The sequence below is a fragment of the Pongo pygmaeus genome, chromosome 3 (genome assembly GCF_028885625.2).
Source record: "Pongo pygmaeus isolate AG05252 chromosome 3, NHGRI_mPonPyg2-v2.0_pri, whole genome shotgun sequence".
In the NCBI taxonomy this organism is placed as follows: domain Eukaryota; kingdom Metazoa; phylum Chordata; class Mammalia; order Primates; family Hominidae; genus Pongo; species Pongo pygmaeus.
Window position 1 is genome coordinate 1,845,881 of NC_072376.2, and position 18,933 is coordinate 1,864,813.

An 18,933-nucleotide genomic window follows, 5' to 3' on the forward strand; every position below is an offset into this window, starting at 1 on the left:
CCTTGCAGCCACGTGGACAGCTCTGCCGGCTTCCACTCGCTCCTGTGTGCCCAACGGTTCAGAAATATTATTACTCTGCACTGTTACAGGAACACAGATTTGATGTTTTAATAAAAATACGATTTCTACAAAAGGTGCTTAACACGGCCCAGGACGGGTTGTCTGGTGGAGTAAGCCCTAGGACCCCTGAAGGATGCACAAAGACAGAGCCGGCTCGCCAGCACACTCCTGCCAGCACTGGGACCCACTGCGAACAAAGACAGAGCCTGCTCCCCAGCACGCTCCTGCCAGCACCAGGACCCACTGCGAGCCACTGCGAGGTGTCCTTCATTTTAAAAAAAGTCTGGATTGTGACATTGCAAAAGGAGTCTGAAAGCCATATGCCCAATTCCTGAATCCCTACGTTAGAACTGAGAGTTTAGGCCAGGCATGGTGGCTCACGCCTTGTAATCCCAGCACTTTGGGAGGCTGAGGCGGGTGGCTCACCTGAGCTCAGGAGTTCAAGACCAGCCTGACCAACATGATGAAACCCCGTCTCTAATAAAAACTTGCCCGTAATCCCAGCACTTTGGGAGGCCAAGGTGAGCGGATCACGAGGTCAGGAGATCGAGACCATCCTGGCTAACACGGTGAAACACCGTCTCTAATAAAAATACAAAAAAAATTAGCCAGGTGTGGTGGTGGGCGCTTGTAGTCCTGGCTACTAGGCAGGCTGAGGCAGGAGAATGGCATGAACCCAGGAGGCGGAGCTTGCAGTGAGCCGAGATCATGCCATTGCACTCCAGCCTGGGCGACACAGCGACTCTGTCTCAAAAAAAAAAAAAAAAAAAAAAAAAAATTAGCTGGGCATGGTGGTGCATGCCTGTAATCCCAATTACTCAGGAGGCTGAGGCAGAAGAATCGCTTGAACCCGGGAGGTGGAGGTTGCAGTGAGCCGAGATCGCACCACTGCACTCCAGCCTGGGTGACAGAGCAAGACTCCGTATCAAAAAAAAAAAAAAAAAAAAAAAAAAAGTAAGTGCTTAGCTGGAGTGAGGAGGAAATACTGAATTCCTAGGTCAGGAATTCGTTTCATTTTCACCAGGCGCAGATATCCCAGCTCCTGAAAAAGGCCAAGACCAAGGGTCTGGCCCTGGGCAGGTGTAAGAAAGGATTGTTTTAAGAAGCTTATTACACAAAGCTCTTATTTCTGGATCCACCACTGCTTACATTTGCACCCAGACACCACTTTTAGGTGCAAGAAGAAAGGTCAGGACATAGAGAAAAATGCACACAGAACGATGAGATGACAAGGGAGCAAGCCTGCATCAGAGCACGGCTGATGTCGCGGAAGCCACCAAAGGCACCCACCAGAGCCTTCCCCACCTGCCAAGCCCCTGCAGCACCCGGAGGGCAAGCCAGCTTTCTGAGGCCATGCGGAGTCCAGGGCAGAGGGGACAGTGGGACGGGCTGCCTATGGTAGTGGCTGTTCATGTCAACAGTGCTCAGCCAAGGCAGTGAGGACGAGGACGAGAGCCGGGGCAGCTGACTGGGCCCGGGATGCGGCTCACAGGAGAGGCGTCTGCACACACCTGGCAACTGCAAGGCTTGTTCTCAAGGGTAAGTACACTTGGACAAACGAACACCAGGCTACTTACACAGGGTGAGAGAATTCATAAATATTAGTTAAGGATCTAAAACAAACTTCTTTCTCAAATAACTGAAATCTGAAAGCCTCTGGAAGCCAACTGTCCCTGCACAAAGGTTTACAATTGAGAAGTGTCTCCTGTTCCTATTTTGTCAAGTTTCTTTAATGGCTGAACAGAAAGAAGCTTCAAGTAATGGAGAAGGCATCGTCTGAGCGCAGCTGCTTTCCTGGACGCCTGTGCCGTTCCTGTCTTCCAAATCCTATGCTTGGAGGCCCCCGGAGGGACATTTTTGCCAGGAACCAACCTGACCTTAAAAAGATGAGTGTAACACAGCCGGCTGGGCAGGACGGTGGAGGTGCCACAGGACACCACCCGCCCACGCCCTGGCCAGCCTGACCATGCTGCTGAGTGCCGAATGCAGGGAGGCCGCCCCACCCAGAGGGCACAGGGCAAACCCTAAGCACAGGGCTATTGCCCTTGAAGCCCCAGGGGATGCCCTGTGCGGGATCCTGGTGCCTCAGTGACCAGCCTGCTTGCTGAAGGAGCCCAGGGGCCTGAGCCTGCAACACCGTAAGGGGTGAGAAGGGCATGCTGCTGTGGCCCACTGGACTCAAACCTCACATTAGAAGCTACAAAGAACCCCAAATGCGCTTCAGAGCCCCACCAACCCCCGAGCCAGGCTCATCCCTGACACAGTGAATCCACTGCAGCCCCCGTGGCACGTAGCCCAAGCACCACCCAAGGGAGCCCCATGGCCAGGGCTGCGTTGGAGTCGCGTGGCTCTTGGGGCAGGCAGACCAGCGTGGGAAACTCTGTGCCAACTGACTGCTTAAAGAACTGGGGGAAATAGAAAGCCAAGAAAGAGCTCCGATATACAAGGGAAACCGCACGTGAGAACCAGCACTCCCAGCAGGGAGACGTCACTCTCCAGAGGCCACAGAGATGGCGGGCACCTCTGTCTTCACAGTGACCCACATCCAACTGAAAGTGTGCAGAAGACAGGTCTACTGACACTGAGATCTAGAAATCAAGGTCCACAGGCGAATGGAGGCATCTTCAGCCCTGAGGAGGCCAGGCTGTGTCTCCTGATGCCCCTGAGGGTGGGCACAGCAGCTAGCTCCGTGTGGGCGGAGTCCACGTGGTCCTCATTCTCTTCCCTGGGGACAGGGCAGCACAGTCAGACGCTGAGACGTGAGGCCACACACATGGGGGCCCGGCCCAGCTGCCTCTGGAGCCAGGAGGCCGTGGCAGCCACACCACGGTATGGATCCAGACACGATTCTGTGGAGGGGTTCCAGGATTCCAGACAGATGGAATCTCCGTGGAATGACGAAAATTAAAATTTACTTGATTATGGAAGTCTCTGATTTATTCCAGCCAAAATATTAGATGAGCCACTAAGAATCACCACAAAGCAATCGCCCTCACGGCCCTTGCCAGGGTGGCAGCACAGCAGGAGGACAGGTGCCCAGGCCAGTGGTTCTAGCTCTTCACCTCTGCGACCTCCTTCTCTGCCTTCTCTTTGGCCTTCTCCTTCTCCTCCACCTTCTCCTCTTTTTCCAGTGTTGCTACAATCTCAGCCACCTGGCTGGTGGAGATGTGAACATCTTCTTTGTCCACCAGCTCAATCACCTACACACATGGGAAAGGGAGAGGCTCAGGTGGCTGCGCCCTACAGCACGGTGAGGCGGAGGCGGGGCCAGTGCCGTCAGCCGCCCCAGCTGGGGTGGCAGCAGCATGCGCACAATCACTGCCTGCGGGCCCCAGGGTCCTCAGAGCACCAATTCCCCCAAGGGGTGCCACAGGCCCTGGGGAAGGGGCTCAGAGTGGGAGGACAAAGGAGTCAGGGGGCTGCCTTGACAGGTGGCAGACAGCACAATGGGGCTACCAGGGTCAAGTTCCTGCTCTGGCTGGGAACCTGGGCCATGGCTTCCCAGGGCAGAGTGAGGTGACATGCAGGGACCTTGTCCCCACTCTGCCACCCAGACTAGCAAGGAAGGGAAAGGCAGCTGTGCAGTAGATACCTGATCATTGCTTCCAAACTGAACTGCAAGAAACCAGCCAACACTTCTGCTAGACGTCTGGAAAATCACTAACCTGACGCATGCACCGGGAGCCACGAGGCAGCTTCCCCTCAGAGATGTCAATGATTAGGAAAATTGGTGTGCGCACTCAGGCTAGAGCCCTGCCTTCCCTCTAGAGACTGGATCCTGGGCCAGGGTCTCCAGGGCTACCCTGGAACCTGAGTGGCTGCACTTGGGAGCTCAGCCCAGCAGTCGCCTCTCAGCCTCGGGGGGGTGCCCAAGCTGCCCCCCGGCTCCCCTATGCAGTCGCCTCTCAGCCTCGGGGGACCCCGGCAGGTGAGCCGCCCCCCAGCTCCCTGTGCAGTCGCCTCTCAGCCTCGGGGGCCCCTGAGAAGTGTTTGCCGTCCCCCAACCCCGGCTCCCCAGTGCCACCAGCTGGGGGCGGGGTCCAGTGAGACGCGTGGCCACTAGGTGCGTTTGTTGTCTCAACCCTTGAGTTGTAACTTCAATAATTTCTCACTTCTGATGTTTCAAATGAGAGCAGCGACTTAAAGGAGCAGTCGCAGTGACAGACCCAAGCCCCTGAGAGGAGGGGTAGCTGCCCACGAGGGTGCCGGGCATGCAGTTCCCCTGCCCCGCCCCACCCCAGAGCAGGTGGCGGATGACCTGCGCAGTCCCCAGCGAGGCCCACCTTGACGAGGTCATTGATGTTGACCTTGCCGTCCTTGTTTTCATCCAGTGCTGCGGCCAGGCTGGTGAGCTTGCTTTCGGGAATGTGCTTGACTTGCTTCATGGCGTTGATGAGCTCAGCAACACTGATGATGTTCTCCCTGTGGGAGCACAGCCTGCATGTGGCCACGGGCAGGCATCCTGCTACACGGGGCCTCACCGCCCACACCTGTGGCTGCAAGTGGTCAGCACTGACACAGGCGGCTCCGCGTGAGCCAGGCAACCTCCAGCACGGACCCCCAAGGCATGATCCCATCCTGCATACACTGACTGCCAAGAGCTCCCAGGGCCAGCGTGGACGCACACACACAAACACCACCGGGTCTAGGGTTTCCATGGGCATGGCTGCCCCTCAGTGGCCGCCCCTCTGGGGCCATGGCTGCTGGGCGGTTGTCCTCAGGCCTCTGGCCACTTGGCAATACTTTCGTGATCATGGGGGCTGTGGTGTCCTGGACAGATAAGGGCCTCCAAGAGCAGGGACGAGAGCATGAGCAGGGTGCCACAGGCAGCCCGCCTACAACACTGTGGGTGTGGGGGTGGAGATTTGGAGCCTGCAGGGCACCAGCTGTCACCCAACAGCTGTTTCATTTGCCCAGAAGGGACTCACAAAACAGCAGCTCCCTCAGCCCCTGCTGCAGGAATCTGGGACATATCGGGCACAGAGAAGGCCGACTGCCCGAGCTGGTGTCATTACTGAGCGTGGGTGGGGTCAGGAAGAGGGAGAGGCAAGAGAGAGCCTGGTGATGAGAGGAAACAGAAGCCAAGCGAGGCGGAAGTTGGAGCGGGAGGGAGAGGACTGTGGGAAGAGGAAGAGGGGCCAGGAAGGGACGAACTGCTCTCGGAGAGGCAGAGACTGACATGCCAGAGGGTTCCTGGCTGGGACTGCTGGTCAAAGGTGGAGAGGCAGCCAGGCAGAGGCTACGATGTGCCCTTTGGAGCCAGAAGGGCCCAGCTCAGATCCAGCAAAGGGACCAGCCTCCCTATGTGAGTCTCCCATCCCTCTCCCGCACCCGCCACCCCACTCACCCTGTGGGCATGCCGTTGGCCGGGGCCAGCTTGCCAGCCTGCTGGTCCATCTCCAGCTGCGAGATCAAGCCATCGATCTGCCCGATCATCTGCTGCACCCTTTTTGTCAATCTCTTGCTGGCTTTAGATTCTTCCACGTATTTTTCTTCACCAGTCTTTGAAAGTTCCTTCTTAATCTCCTGCAAGTCCTAATAAAATTATTTTGGTTGTAAAAAGTTTGTCTTAAAAGAAAAAGGGGGCCAGGTGTAGTGGCTCATGCCTGTAATCCCAGTACTTTGCGAGGCCAAGGCAGGCGGATCACCTGAGGTTAGGAGTTCGAGACCAGCCTGGCCAATGTGTTGAAACCCCGCCTCTACTGAAAATACAAAAATTAGCTGGGCATGATGGCGGGCACCTGTAATCCCAGTTACTTGGGAGGCTGAGGCAGGAGAATCGCTTGAACCCAGGAGGCAGAGGCTGCAGTGAGCCAAGACCATGCCAACGCACTCCAGCCTGGGCAACAGAGCGAGACTCTGTCTCAAAAAAAAAAAAAAAGAATCTGGTTGAGCACAGTGACTCATGCCTGTAATCCCAGAACTCTGGGAGGCCAAGGCAGGAGGATCACTTGAGGACAGGAGTTCGAAACCAGCCCAGGCAACATAGCAAGACTTTATCTCTACCAAAATTCAAACAAAAAATTAGCCAGGCATGGTGGTGCACACCTGTAGTGCCAGCTACCCAGGAGTCAGAGACAGGAGGATTGCTTGAGCCCAGGAAGTCGAGGCTGCAGTGAGCCAAGATCACACCACTGCACTCCAGCCTGAGTGACAGAGTGAGGCCCTATCTCAAAAAAAAAAAAAAAAAAAGGTAATAAATTAACTTGTAAAGGTAATTAAACCCACTAATTAAAACCAGAGAGTTATAAAATTGTATTTCTATCATACAAATTTCTTATTTTTGTACACTGCCTTGCAAGCAAAAGACATAAAATCTACTCTGAATCTCAATTTCCTTCACATTTGTTAAAGAAAAAATAAGTGAACTAATTAATCAAGGAAATTAAGTGTCTTTGTTTTTTGAGATAGGGTCTTGCTCTGTCGCCCAGGCTGGAGTAAAGTGGCATGATCTCAGCTCACTGCAGCCTCCAACTCCCAGCCTCCCACTCCCAAGTAATCCTCCTGCCTCAGTCTCCGGAGTAGCTGGGAGTACAGGCACACACCATCATGCCTGGCTAATTTTTGCATTTTTTGCAGAAATAGGGTTTCACCATTTGCCCAGGCTGGTCTCAAACTCCTGAACTCAAGTGATCCTACTGCCTTGACCTCCCAAAGTGCTGGGATTACAGGCCTGAGCCGCCAGTGCCCAGCCTTAAGTGTCTTTTTAAATTCCAAGTTGTTTTTTTTCCCACGAGTAAACATCATGAGGAAGAATGGGGAAGGCGAGGGGAGGGGAGGGAAGGAACAGGCTGAGCTGGTGATAAGCACCTCACATCCAGTGGAGAACCCACATGGCATGAGGGCTGCCATAAATCTAGAAATGGCCAATTACTTTTGCCAGTTGAAAAATCAGTTATCATTCCCAACGAGCTATGAAAATAGTTTTTAAAAAATCGTATTAGGGGCCGGGCACAGTGGCTCATGTCTGTAATCCCAGCACTTTGGGATGCCGAGGCAGGTGGATCATGAGGTCAGGAGTTCGAGACCAGCCTGGTCAACATGGTGAAACCCTCTACTAAAAATACAAAAAATTAGCCAGGTGTAGTGGCATATGCCTGTAGTCCCAGCTACTCAGGAGGCTGAGGCAGAAGAATCACTTGAACCCAGGAGGCGGAAGTTGCAATGAGTCGAGATCACGCCACTGCACTCCAGCCTGGGTGACACAGCTAGACTTCGTCTCAAAAAGAGAAAAAAAAAAAAAAAGAAGAAAAAGAAAAAAAATCGTTATTAGGAAGTAATATTTACAAAAAAAGGGAAAAAAATCACCATGGAAGAAAAGAAAAAAGCCACTTTTACGTAATCATGTATAATATCTCATCAAGTGACCAAACTCTTCATGAGACACCTTCCCATGTTTAGAAACTAAAAGATGTGGCCAGGCACAGTGGCCACACCTGTAATCCCAGCACTTTGAGAGGGCGAGGCAGGTGGGTCACCTGGGGCCAGGAGTTCGAGATGAGCCTGGTCAACATGGTGAAACCCCGTCTCTACTAAAAATACAAAAAATTGAGCTGGGCATGGTGGCACATGTTTATAGTCTCATCCACTCGGGAGGCTGAGGCACAAGAATTGCTTGAACCCAGGAGATGGAGGTCGCAGTGAGCTGAAATTGTGCCACTACACTCCAGCCTGGGCAACAGAACAAGACCTTCTCTCAAAAAAAAAAAAAAAAAAAAGGTGCACACACACCTGTGGCCAGAATGGCACACAGCCACATTACAGAGGATTGGTCCAGCCAGAATGGCTGTGGAAAGGTTACTGAATATGGTTTATTTATAATTTGCTTTCCTCTCCAAATACTCTTTGGCCAGCTTATCAAGTATCTGACGGAAGTATTATGTAATACTTTTGGGGCCAGTACAGCGATTTTACTCTTCTTGCAGTCTCAGAGTCCAGGGAGCAAATCCCACCCACCTCGCTGTAGTCCTGCACGTCCTCCTTCAGCAGCTCCAGCTCCTCCTTCTCCTTGGTGAGTGACTTCTTCTGCTCCTGCAGCTTAGAGCAGGCATCGCTGAGGATGTCGATTTCCTCCTTCGTGATCTCTTCCTCCTGGGATAAAAATGGGCAAACAACAAAGCCTGAGCCAAGGGAAAGAACTGGCCTGTTCCCAAGTGACCAGCTGCTCTGTTCATATTATATGGGCAGCCCAGGGCAAGAGTCTTACTGGACACTCATTGGTAACAAGAGACCAGCAGGGTTCAGGTTCACTGCTACGCTGGCTGCACGCATGCGGTCACTGTCTGCCCTCATATGCCAAACTGCATTTGTTTAAAGCGTGTCATCTATGAATTAACACATGTACTGTGAAACCTTCACTACAGTCAAAGAGTCACCTCCAAATGCATCTTTGTGCCCCCACTGGGTCCCGCCGCCGACCCCCAGGCAACCTCAGGTCCACCTCCGGCCACTGCAGACTCGGGTACACTTTCTAGCATCTTAGATAGACGGATCATCCAGAGCGCACTCTTTTTTTGTCTGACTTCTCTCACTCACTTATTTTGAGATTTGCCCCTGTGGTCATGTGTTTCTTGTCTTGTGTTTTGAGACAGGGTCTCACTCTGTTGCCCAGGCTGGAGTGCAGTGGTGCAATCATGGCTTGCTGCAGGCTTGATCTCCCAAGCTCAAGCAATCTCCTGCCTTAGCCTCCCCAGGAGCTGGGACTACAGGCACACACTGACATATCTGGCCAACTTTTTATTTTTTGTAAAGACGGCATCTCACTATGTTACCCAGGCTGGTCTCAAACTCCTGGACTCAGACGATCCTCCCACCTCAGCTTCCCACAGTGCTGATATCACAGGTGTGGGCCCCGCGCCCAGCCCCTCTGTTTGGTTTTTCTTTCCCTCAGCAACATTTTACACTACTCCGTGGACAGCGCTTGCATATCTTTTTCCAAATTTATCCCTAAGTAGTTCATTTTGGGGGGTGCCATACGGTTCAAACCTTCCCTGACTACTCATTACCATAGTGAAGTACAGTTGATTGTTCACACCATTTGTGAATAAAGAGTTTTCCCTTTTCCTTTCTCATCTATATGGTTTTGTTTTCTGTATTCAACTGCCCTGACTGAAACCCCCAGGCTGATGCTGAGCTCAGAGTGAGGACAGACAACCTCATCAGCGTCTCACCACTGAGGGTGACGGCAGCTGGAGGTGTTTCTGCAGATGCTTTTGATTGGGCTGAGAAAGCTGCCTGCGTGTGCAGGACATCTGCGTATCAGGAACGGATACTGGGTTCTGGCACAGGCTCTTTCTGCAGCTACCGAGATAAACATTCCCAGCTTTTCTAATTTAGTCTGTTAATATGGAAATTACATTTTAGAAACTTTGGCCAGGCGCAGTGGCTCAAGCCTGTAAACCCAGCACTTTGGGAGGCCAAGGTGGGAGGATCACTTGAGGTCAGGAGTTCGAGACCAGCCTGGCCAACATGGTGAAACCCCATCTCTACTAAAAATACAAAAATTAGCCGGGTGTGGTGGTGGGTGCCTGTAATCCCAGCTACTCAGGAGGCTGAGGCAGGAGAATCACTTGAGCCTGGGAGGTCAAGTCTTCAGTGAGCCAAGGTCACGTCTGCACTGCAGACTGGGCAACAGAGTGAGATCCCACCTCAAAAGAAAAAAAAATTCAAGCCAATCTGCACTTTTTGGACAAATCCCATGTGATCATGATTCTTTTTACAGAATAGTTCTATTTAATTTGCTAAAAAGTTAAATTTTTTTTTTTTTGAGACAGAGTCTCACTCTGTCACCCACTGCAAGCTCCGCCTCCCGGGTTCACGCCATTCTCCTGTCTCAGCCTCCTGAGTAGCTGGGACTACAGGCGCATGCCACCATGTCTGGCTAATTTTTTGTATTTTTAGTAGAAACGGGGTTTCACCATGTTAGCCAGGATGGTCTCGATCTCCTGACCCTGTGATCCGCCCACCTCGGCCTCCCAAAATGCTGGGATTACAGGCGTGAGCCACTGCGTCTGGCCAAATTTTTTTTTTATGGCTGGGCGTGGTGGCTCATACCTGTAATCCTAGCACTTTGGGAGGCTGATGCGGGAAGATCGCTTGAGGTCAGGGGTTTGAGACCAGCCTGGCCAACGTAGTGAAACCCCCTCTCTACTAAAAATACAAAAATTAGCTGGGTCTGGTGGTGCACGCCTGTACTCCCAGCTAGTTGGGAGGCTGAGGCAGAAGAGTTGCTTGACCCTGGGAGGCTGGGACTGCAGTGAACCGAGACGGCGAGTTCGAGATGGAGGCACCAGGAGGCATCCCATGTAAGCAGCACAGGCGCCTGGAGGCTGCACCTCACAGGCTCGCATGGGGAGTCTGAAGATGCCCCAAGCCCAGATCACCCCACAGGAGGTGACAGCAGGTTGGGCCTGTGGAGGAGGCTCCACCTTGAGGGGCCACATTGGCTTCCACACCCCTTCACTGTCTGGGTAAGCTGACAAAGGGCCCTGAAACCTGCCGACTGGCATCTCTACCTGCCACACTGTGGGCCAGGGTGCTAAGTTCACAGCAGCCTCAGCTGCTGTGCACCCACGCACAGTGTGGAGCCCGGCCGGACTCACTCTCTTCCTAACCACCAAGCCTCCTAGGGGCCCAGTGGCCTCGTCCTCAACCCCTTGCACCATCTCCTCTCACTGAGGGCTATAGGTGCCCCGGCTAACCTGTCCCCATCCCTGCCCCACAACTGTCCACAAAGCCAGGCCATGCCCTCCTCAGCCTCCAGGGCCCCAGAACCTGCCTCATTACCTTCAAGCCCTCCAGCACGGGGGCAGTGTCCTTCAAGGTCTCTGACTGCAGGACTGTGTCAGGCATTTCTGGCTGTGGCTCGGTTCCTGGCCTTTGGGGAGCAGCTACCACACGTTCGGGCTCAACATCCTTCTGAAAGGCAAGGCAACACCGGCCCGGCGCCCGCCATCACACAGAAGCCGTCTTCTCGCTCCCCGAAGCTCAGAACATACGGCAAAGGCCACACTGGGAGCAGGCCTGCAGGTGACAGCGGGCGGCACACCTGCCACAGAAGGTCCCTAGGGAGGCTCCATGCAGCTGCCAGGTCACCTGGGGCCCTATCCGGAACAGGCTAGAGCACCTCATCCATCTCTGGTCTCCCCAAGACTCCACCAAGCTGCCCTGTCACTTGCAGAGCAGGAGGCTGAGCCTGTGGGTGGGCAGCACGCATGTGACCCAAGAGGACCACAGGTCCCCGCTGAAGAGGAGCCCAGAGGCTGGGGGAGCCTGAGGCTCCTCTGCCAGCGCCCCTCACAGCAAGTCCCTGAGGAGAGGGTGGGCACTGCCATATGCTAAGCTTGCCCCTCTGAGACGGCTAAGGTATATCTCCCATGAGCACCACTGTGGCCATTGGGGAGTCCCCATGTCAGAGTTGCAGCCCTCACACCCAGGCACCCTGCCTCCCTGACCACCCCAGGAGGAAATAAAAATGAAGGACAGAGCTGCAGGGCAAGCACTCGGGAGGCCAAGACTGGGCTTGCGGGGGTTTCTAGGGAGGCTGGGTCAGGACAGCCCCATGCCCCATGGAGCAGGGCCACCGCTTACCGTCGCCTCTGAGCGCTTCTGCAGCTCCTTCTCACGGTGTTCCTGCTGGATGGCCGCCTCCTCCTGCAGCGTGGCCTCCAGCTTGGCCTTGTTGTCCACCTGCTCGCCCTCCACCTCGGCCGCTTTTACCTGCGCTTCCTTTGCCTTCAGAAGAGGGTACATCTGTGGGTGAGCCCAGAAGCCGCCAGAGGCCCCTGCTGCCCCTCACCTCTGTCCTGTGTCCCTTGCCCCTGTCACCACCTGGGCTTCACACACACAGGACAGAAGGCACTGCCGAGGTGCTGCCCGCAATTGCTGGGAGGCCCCTGGACCGCCCTCTGCGCTCGCCCGATGACTCCTGACGTGTGGGAAGGAGCACAGGCGCTGCTGGCACAGCTCCAAGGGCCGCGGCCCAGATCCACAGCAGCCAACACGTGGCCGGGTCGGGACCACTGGCAACTGTGCCACATGGGGGATGGCAAGCAAGGGGCTGGTGAGGAGGGATGGAAGGAAGGGGACAGGTGGCTGGGTGGGGGCACTAGCGAGGGGGCGGGAGGGAGGCTGGGTGGATGGCGGGCTCCTCGACCATGGTTGAGGAATGAGTGCACTTGCACACCTCCCCCCACCCCAGAAAAGCGGGGCCACCTATGAAGAGATGAGGTAAAAGGGGTCTCCGACAGCACGTACCACAATCTCTGGGAGGGTCTGCAGTGTGGACTTGAGCTGGTCAGCTGGAGAGAGGGTGTCCGGGAGGTACATGGCCCGGGACAGGATGAGCAGCGATGTGGGGATCTCCTGATGCAAGTGCAGGTCCAGCCACTGCAACCGAGGCCAGATTCAGCAGATGGGCAGCCCCCACCCTGCTGGCACCACAGCAGGTCCACCCATCTCATCACCAGAATAGCTCTCAGAGAAGATGGTGTCTCAATTCTACAAGGTGTGTCTGTTGCTGTGCTGCGTTACCTGATGACGGCCTTAGTAAACAAAACACCAGAGAGGCTCAGGGGTCAGCAACCCCCACAGCGAGGACCCCAAGGGCCTCAGAACAGGGCACCAATTCTTCACTTAAAAACACCCCAGGGGCCGGGCGCAGTGGCTCACGCCTGTAATCCCAGCACTTTGGGAGGCCGAGGTGGGCGGATCACCTGAGGTCAGAAGTTCGAGACCAGCCTGGCCAACATGGCGAATCTCATCTCTACTAAAAATACAAAAAATTAGCCAGGCATAGTGGTGTGCACCTGCAGTCCCAGCTACTTGGGTGGCTGAGGCACAAGAATTGCTTGAACCAGGGAGGTGGAGGTTGTTTCGAGCCGAAATCGCACTACTGCACTCCAGCCTGTGTGACAGAGCAAGACTCTGTCTCAAACAAAGAAACAAGACCAGCCCAGGTCAACATATAACGGGCCCACAGAGGCAGTGTCACTGAGGCCGGTCAGCACTCGGGTCCTTGCAGGCTCTGCACAGGCCAGGTTCCAGGGCTGGCTGCTTGAGTGACACCAAGACAATCTCCAAATGGGCAAGAAAGACCGTGACAATGTTTAGAGACAAACTGAACACGGGGCAAAACATGAGAACAAACCCTAAGAAAAGAAAGGCAACGCTGAGAGGTGGGTAGAGAAGGAAAAGTGTGAACACATGACACTCGGGCCCCCAATGCGCCACACTCCCCTGGGGGCCGAGGGGCCTGGGCAGGGACAGCACCTGCCCCCCTGCTCAGACACCCCTGTGTGTATGGCCCATGTCCCCACGGAGCTCCAGAAGGCTGGGCAGAGTGCTAGGGAGTCAGCACCCATGTCAGACACAGAGAAGGCTCTGCTGGGGAATCCGATGGAAGACACAGCTGTAGAAGGCAGGGGGTGCCACAGGATCACACCATAAATACTGTCTGTGTCGAGAGGGGAAGTGTGTACACACACCTTCATCTACACTTGCAGGTTGTGTGAAAAACCCGGCAGGAGGATGACTGCCAACAAGGGCATGCCAGTGCCAGGGCACCGGGAGGAAACCGGCTGGAGCCCTGCACCCCTTAACCTTTCCATGTAAGAGTGAGTGACCGGGGCTGTCACTCTCCGACCTACAAGCCACTCAATTTGATGGCACTGGGAACCAGGCACCAGCTCAGGGCGTGGCCGAGAGAAGGGGCAGCTCCAAAGTCAGACCGTGCCATGCCACCCAAACCTTCCATGGCCCCAGCTCAGAAAGAGTCAAAATGTGAACACGTCCGACATCTCAGAGGTGAACTCCAGTCCTCATCTGACTACAGATAACCAAAATAGTAAGTTATTAAGGTCTTTAAAATCAACTAAAAGCAAACAAGAAAAATCAAAGCAATATTCAAAAGGCAATGAAAGGTGAGAATGCAGAGGTGTGAATGTGGTAAGAGCAGAAGGGCGAGAAACAGCCCAAACACCCTAGCCGTCCCCAGAGAGGTCACAGTGTCACCTCGCCAGGCCGGCCCAGAGTTTGAGAAGAGCCTCCAAGTGGCCTTTCGAGGCTGATGCTTCCCTTGAGCCCATGCTGGCCTGGCACAAGGCGAATATTCACGCACCTGCTTCAGCTGACCCCTCAGGCGGTCTTCCGTGACGCCCAGGGCCCGCATGCCTCGTGCCCGACATGCTGCCTGCAGCTCCTTGACGCTCAGGCTGTCCACCCCTTCCTCAGCAATCAGCTAGAAAACAAAGCAGTGAATTATCATCCGGGACAGTTGCTGGTGGGTCACAGTGTCTATGTGAACACCCTCCAGAGTAAGTGGCTAACAGATTTTACCAAGCAAGAATCAAACCACTGCCACCAAAGCCCAGTTCTAGGTTTGAAGTGACTGGAAGCCTGTGACGGAGGGTCAGGATCTTGGGAAGTGCAGAACGGCCACGACCAACCCCCGAGACAAAGAAGTCCACCTCCAACCCTCTGTCCTGATGGCAGAAAAAGCCCCACCCTGGCCACTCCTGCCACCTGCTGTTTCTCCTGATCCCCCAGTCCACCATCTGCCAAAGTGTGCCCAGGATGGAAAAGGAGGAGGGACGGAAGGCGAGGGAACCAGACGCTCCGAAGATACATCTTGACCTCATACCCAAAGGGCCCCTCTCTTCTGCTCAGCCCAAGGTCACTCTGACCCCAACTGGAAAAGCAAACAGGAGTCCCAGAGATAGAGGACACCAAGGCATACAGGGAGCAACCGGTGAAGAGAGACATGGAGAAGTAATGACAGCTACTGCTAGGCAGACGCCGGCAACAGGGCTCCCACACCAGGACTCTGCAGCAGGGCCCACCATCTCAGAGTTCACTCCACATCACAACCACCCTGTGGGGTAGGCAGTACCACCACCTCCACTTCTAAAACCAAACTTGACGTAACTGTGGACACACATCCAGTTTTAACAAGTAACAAAGCTCCCATGCGTAAGATCCCTCCCCTAGCGTTATGTCTCACCAGCAGCACTGCAATTAGCACACGCCACCCACCCAGTCACGACAGAGGCCACCTTCCCCAGCTCCCGGTGCTGCCCGTTCAGAGACGCGCTCGTCTCCATGTCTGCAGCTGTCACCTGGAGTGCTCTCTGAACAGGATCATGCAGGACGTCACCTCTGGGGTTCCCTGAGGACCCACTGGGGGTGCTATGGGTGTGCCGGGTTAGGCCTCTCACTGCCACGCAGCATTCTGCAGCATGCGTGCCCTCTTTAGCCGAACGCTTCACCCACTGAGCTGGGCTCCGCCAGCTGATCAGGAATGAAGCTGCTTTCTGTCTGCTTCTTCTCCCTGTCCTCCTGGGGGCTGGCTGGCCTCCGTTTGATTTCGCTCTGGTGGTCTGGAGTCTCTGTGCAGCATTTTCAGTGTTGCTCTGGGGATCACGACACATGATCCATGGACGCAGCTCACTGTAGTGCAGTGGAGTCGGCACTCCACCCACGAAGGCAAGTGCTGAAGCTTCCCCTCCATCTGTTCTGAGTCTCAGCCGTTGCCTCCACCCGCATCGTCACCTCCACCCACACTGCAGAGCACATCCCTCAGCCCCACTCGCCGCAGAAGGCGGGGGGAGAGTGCAGCCCTCCATGCCAACCCTCGCTCTGGTTGCTGGGAACTCTTCCTGCTGTGACGAGGTACTTTCTCTTACTGTTTCCCTTCTGGTTGAGGAGCTTCCCTCAGCCCTTCCTTTAGGGGAGGTCTGCTGGTGACAGTCTTAGCTTCCTTCCCTCTGACACTGCCTTGGCTCCCCATCATTGCTATATTTTTGCTGGTTATAGATCCTGGGTTGACAGTTCTTTTAACACTTGAAAAATAATGCTCCACTTCCTCTGGTCTCCACAGTTCCTGATGAGAAATCCATTGTCATTCAAATTCTCCCCTAATGGTAAAGATGCTGTTCTTGGCCAGGAACAGCGGCTCATGCCTGTAATCCCAACATTTTGGGAGGCCAAGGTGGGAGAATCACTTGAGCCCAGGAGTTCCAGAACAGCTTGGGCAGCATAATAGTAAGACCTCATCTCTACAAGAAAAATAAAAACTAGCCGGTGTGGTGGCACACGCCTGTGGTCCTAGCTACTCGGGGGGCTGAGGTGGGAGGATGGCGTGGGTCCGGGAGGTCAAGGCTACAGTGAGTTGAGATTGTGCCACTAGACTGCACTCCAGCCTGGGCAACAGAACAAGACACCATCTCCCCCAAAACCCAAAAAAAGACCTGGCATTCATAAATGAAACACCACCACCACCAACACACACACACACACACACACACAAACACACACACACTATGCCTTTCTCTCACTGCCTTAAAAACCCTTTGTCTTCAGGGCTCATTAGTTTGATTCTGACGTGACTTGCTGTGAATTTATTTGGATTTATCCTACTCAGGGTTCACTCAGCTTCTGAAGTTTGCAGATTTACATCTTTAACTGAGCCTGGGAAGTTTTCAGCCAGCCATTATTTCTTGAGGTACTTTTTCAGCCCTGCTCTATCCTTTCTCTCCTGGAACGTCAGGGGGCTCTGTTCAATGTTTTCTACTATTTTCTCTCTGTTGTTCAAATGGGTAATTTCTATCATTTTATCTTAAAGTTTACTGGTTCTGTCTTTTATCTTATCCATTCTGCTGTTGAGCCCACCCAGGTTTTGACTTTGGATATTGTATTTTTCAGTTGTAATTTTTCATTTGGTTCTTCTTTTTCAATTTTTTTTGAGACAGAGTCTCTCCGTTGCCCAGGCTGGAGTGCAGTGACACAATCACGACTCACTGCAAGCTCAATCTCCCAAGCTCAAGCAATCCTCCTGCCTCAGCCTCCTGAGTAGCTGGAGCTACAGGCACAAGTCATCAAGCCCAGCTAATTTTTATATTTTTTTGTAGAGGTGGGGGTCTCACTATGTTGCCCAGGAAGGTCTCAAACTACCGGGCTCAAGCAGTCCTCCCACCTTGGCCTCCCAGAGTGCTGGGATTATAGATGTGAGCCGCTGTGCCTGGCCTTAATATCTTCTCCTAATATCTTTTAATATTATTAATATTTCATAACATATTTCTTCTCTTTCTTTGCCAAGATCTGTTTTTCATGTGTTCCACTCTGTTGTGGCTTTTGTAGCTCTGCGCTGGTGTCTGTTTGAGGCCCAGGTGCAGGGTCTCTAACTGTCATCTCAGGGTTGGTACCAGGCGTTGCTTTTTCTCATTCACTGATACCTTCCTGCTTCTTGAATCTAGATCTGACTTCCAGTGTGTCGCAGCTGACCTCCTCTGGTGCATGGTGGCATGGGCGGTGGGTATTCTAATTTGCACAGAGTTTGCAATTGATGATCTGGCATCTACCAATCCCAAGACCAAGCTAACAAGGCCAAAGCTGTTTCCACCTCCCTATGGTCCAGCTTTCATGGGCCAACCACAAACCCTAACGTCTGTGTTTCCCTTCCTGCCCTGTCAGACATGTCTCCACCTGCTGCACACAAGGAAGGCAGGCATCGTCCCCCCAGCTTACTGCTCACCATGGGTGTGGAGGCTTTGTGGGGCTGAGTGACAGGGGAGCTGTGGGTAACACATTTCTCTCAATGGCACTGACCTCTCCATGTTGTCACTCACTCACATCCATAAGCTAAATCCCAGGCATATTTTAGAAGTGGTGGGAGCACTGCCTCGTAAGAAGTGCAGGCTCCCCATCCAGCCTCCACAGACATCTGCGGGACAGCGGTGCTGCTTGCTGCCACTGGGAGCGGGTGGGTGGGAGTTCTGGCTCTCACAGGTGTCTCTCGCAGCAGGAGGGCAGAAGCATCTCAATGCTGTCTCCCACTGGCTCCCACTGGCACATGGTAGACGTGGCCTTGTTCCTGCTGGGCAGTGGTCAAAGTCCCAACTCTCCGCTGGGCCCCCAAGGCCACCCCAGCGGTGGGGGAGTGTGGTGGATACACTGTCAGATGAGAGGAAAGCTCAAGCCCCCCACCTGCTCTCCACCGACACCACAGGGGCTGGCCCCCTCAGCCTTCTCTGACACAATCACCACCAGGGCTGGGGTGCCTGCTGTGTCCCGGAGACGGTGGGATACAGGCTCCCCACACGGCCTTGCCTTGATTTGTGGAAATGACTGGCCCTCAACCTGCTCACCAGAGATGTGGGCAGGCTCTTCCTGGAAGAGTTCAACACTGCCCTGAACCTCTTTATCTTCCACAGACAATGCCTGCATTCAGGAAAAACTAAACACTACGAACAAAATCAGAAGGGAAAGCAAAAGAAAAAGGCCTACGGACCACCCAGTTATTAGAGTAATCAATGTGAACTAGGGTTAGTGCATTCAAAAAGACAAATGACGAGACGAGCAGTTTTACCTGAGAACTGAAATCTTAAATTCAGAGCTCCTAGTATGAATAAAAGAGTAACCAGCTGGGCACAGTGGCTCACGCCTGTAATCCCAGCGCTTTGGGAGGCCGAGGCGGGCAGATCACTTGAGGTCCAGAGTTCGAGGTCAGCCTGGTCAATGTGGTGAAGCCCTGTCTCTACTAAAAAATACAAAAAATAGCTGAGTGTGGTGGCGGGCACCTGTAATCCCAGCTACTCCGGAGGCTGAGGCAGGAGAATCGCTTGAACCCAGGAGGCGGAGGTTGCAGCGAGTCGAGATCTTGCCACTGCACTCCAACCTGGGCAACAAGATTGAAACTCCGTCTCTAAAAAAAAAAGAGTAATCAGACCTAGAAGGAGAGCAGCGCCCTGAAAGCACAAAAGGGTGTGAAACACACAGGCAAGCACGTGCGATGGACAGAACAGGGCAAAAGGGTAAATGGACCCTCGATGAGGCCCCCGATGGGAGGAGAGAGGCACAGAGGCACTGTCATCAATAAGC

At 53.9% G+C, this 18,933-nt stretch overlaps 1 protein-coding gene across 3 annotated transcripts in view; it reads right to left on the reverse strand.

Annotated features, from left to right (window-relative positions):
- Positions 1-1,633: 1,633 nt before the first annotated feature.
- The window catches only part of LETM1 (leucine zipper and EF-hand containing transmembrane protein 1), a 40,573-nt gene continuing 23,273 nt past the window's right edge, over positions 1,634-18,933 (reverse strand). For 2 of the 3 annotated variants that reach the window (XM_054485446.2, XM_054485449.2), the window contains 8 exons: positions 14,177-14,296; positions 12,316-12,447; positions 11,650-11,793; positions 10,846-10,977; positions 8,017-8,151; positions 5,408-5,595; positions 4,344-4,482; positions 1,634-3,260 (listed from right to left, as the gene is read on the reverse strand). In XM_054485446.2, coding sequence (XP_054341421.1) covers positions 3,111-3,260; positions 4,344-4,482; positions 5,408-5,595; positions 8,017-8,151; positions 10,846-10,977; positions 11,650-11,793; positions 12,316-12,447; positions 14,177-14,296 — 1,140 coding nt within the window. In that variant the 3' untranslated portion in view covers positions 1,634-3,110. The remainder of the gene's footprint in view (positions 3,261-4,343; positions 4,483-5,407; positions 5,596-8,016; positions 8,152-10,845; positions 10,978-11,649; positions 11,794-12,315; positions 12,448-14,176; positions 14,297-18,933) is intronic. The other variant, XM_054485448.2, reaches the window with a different exon arrangement.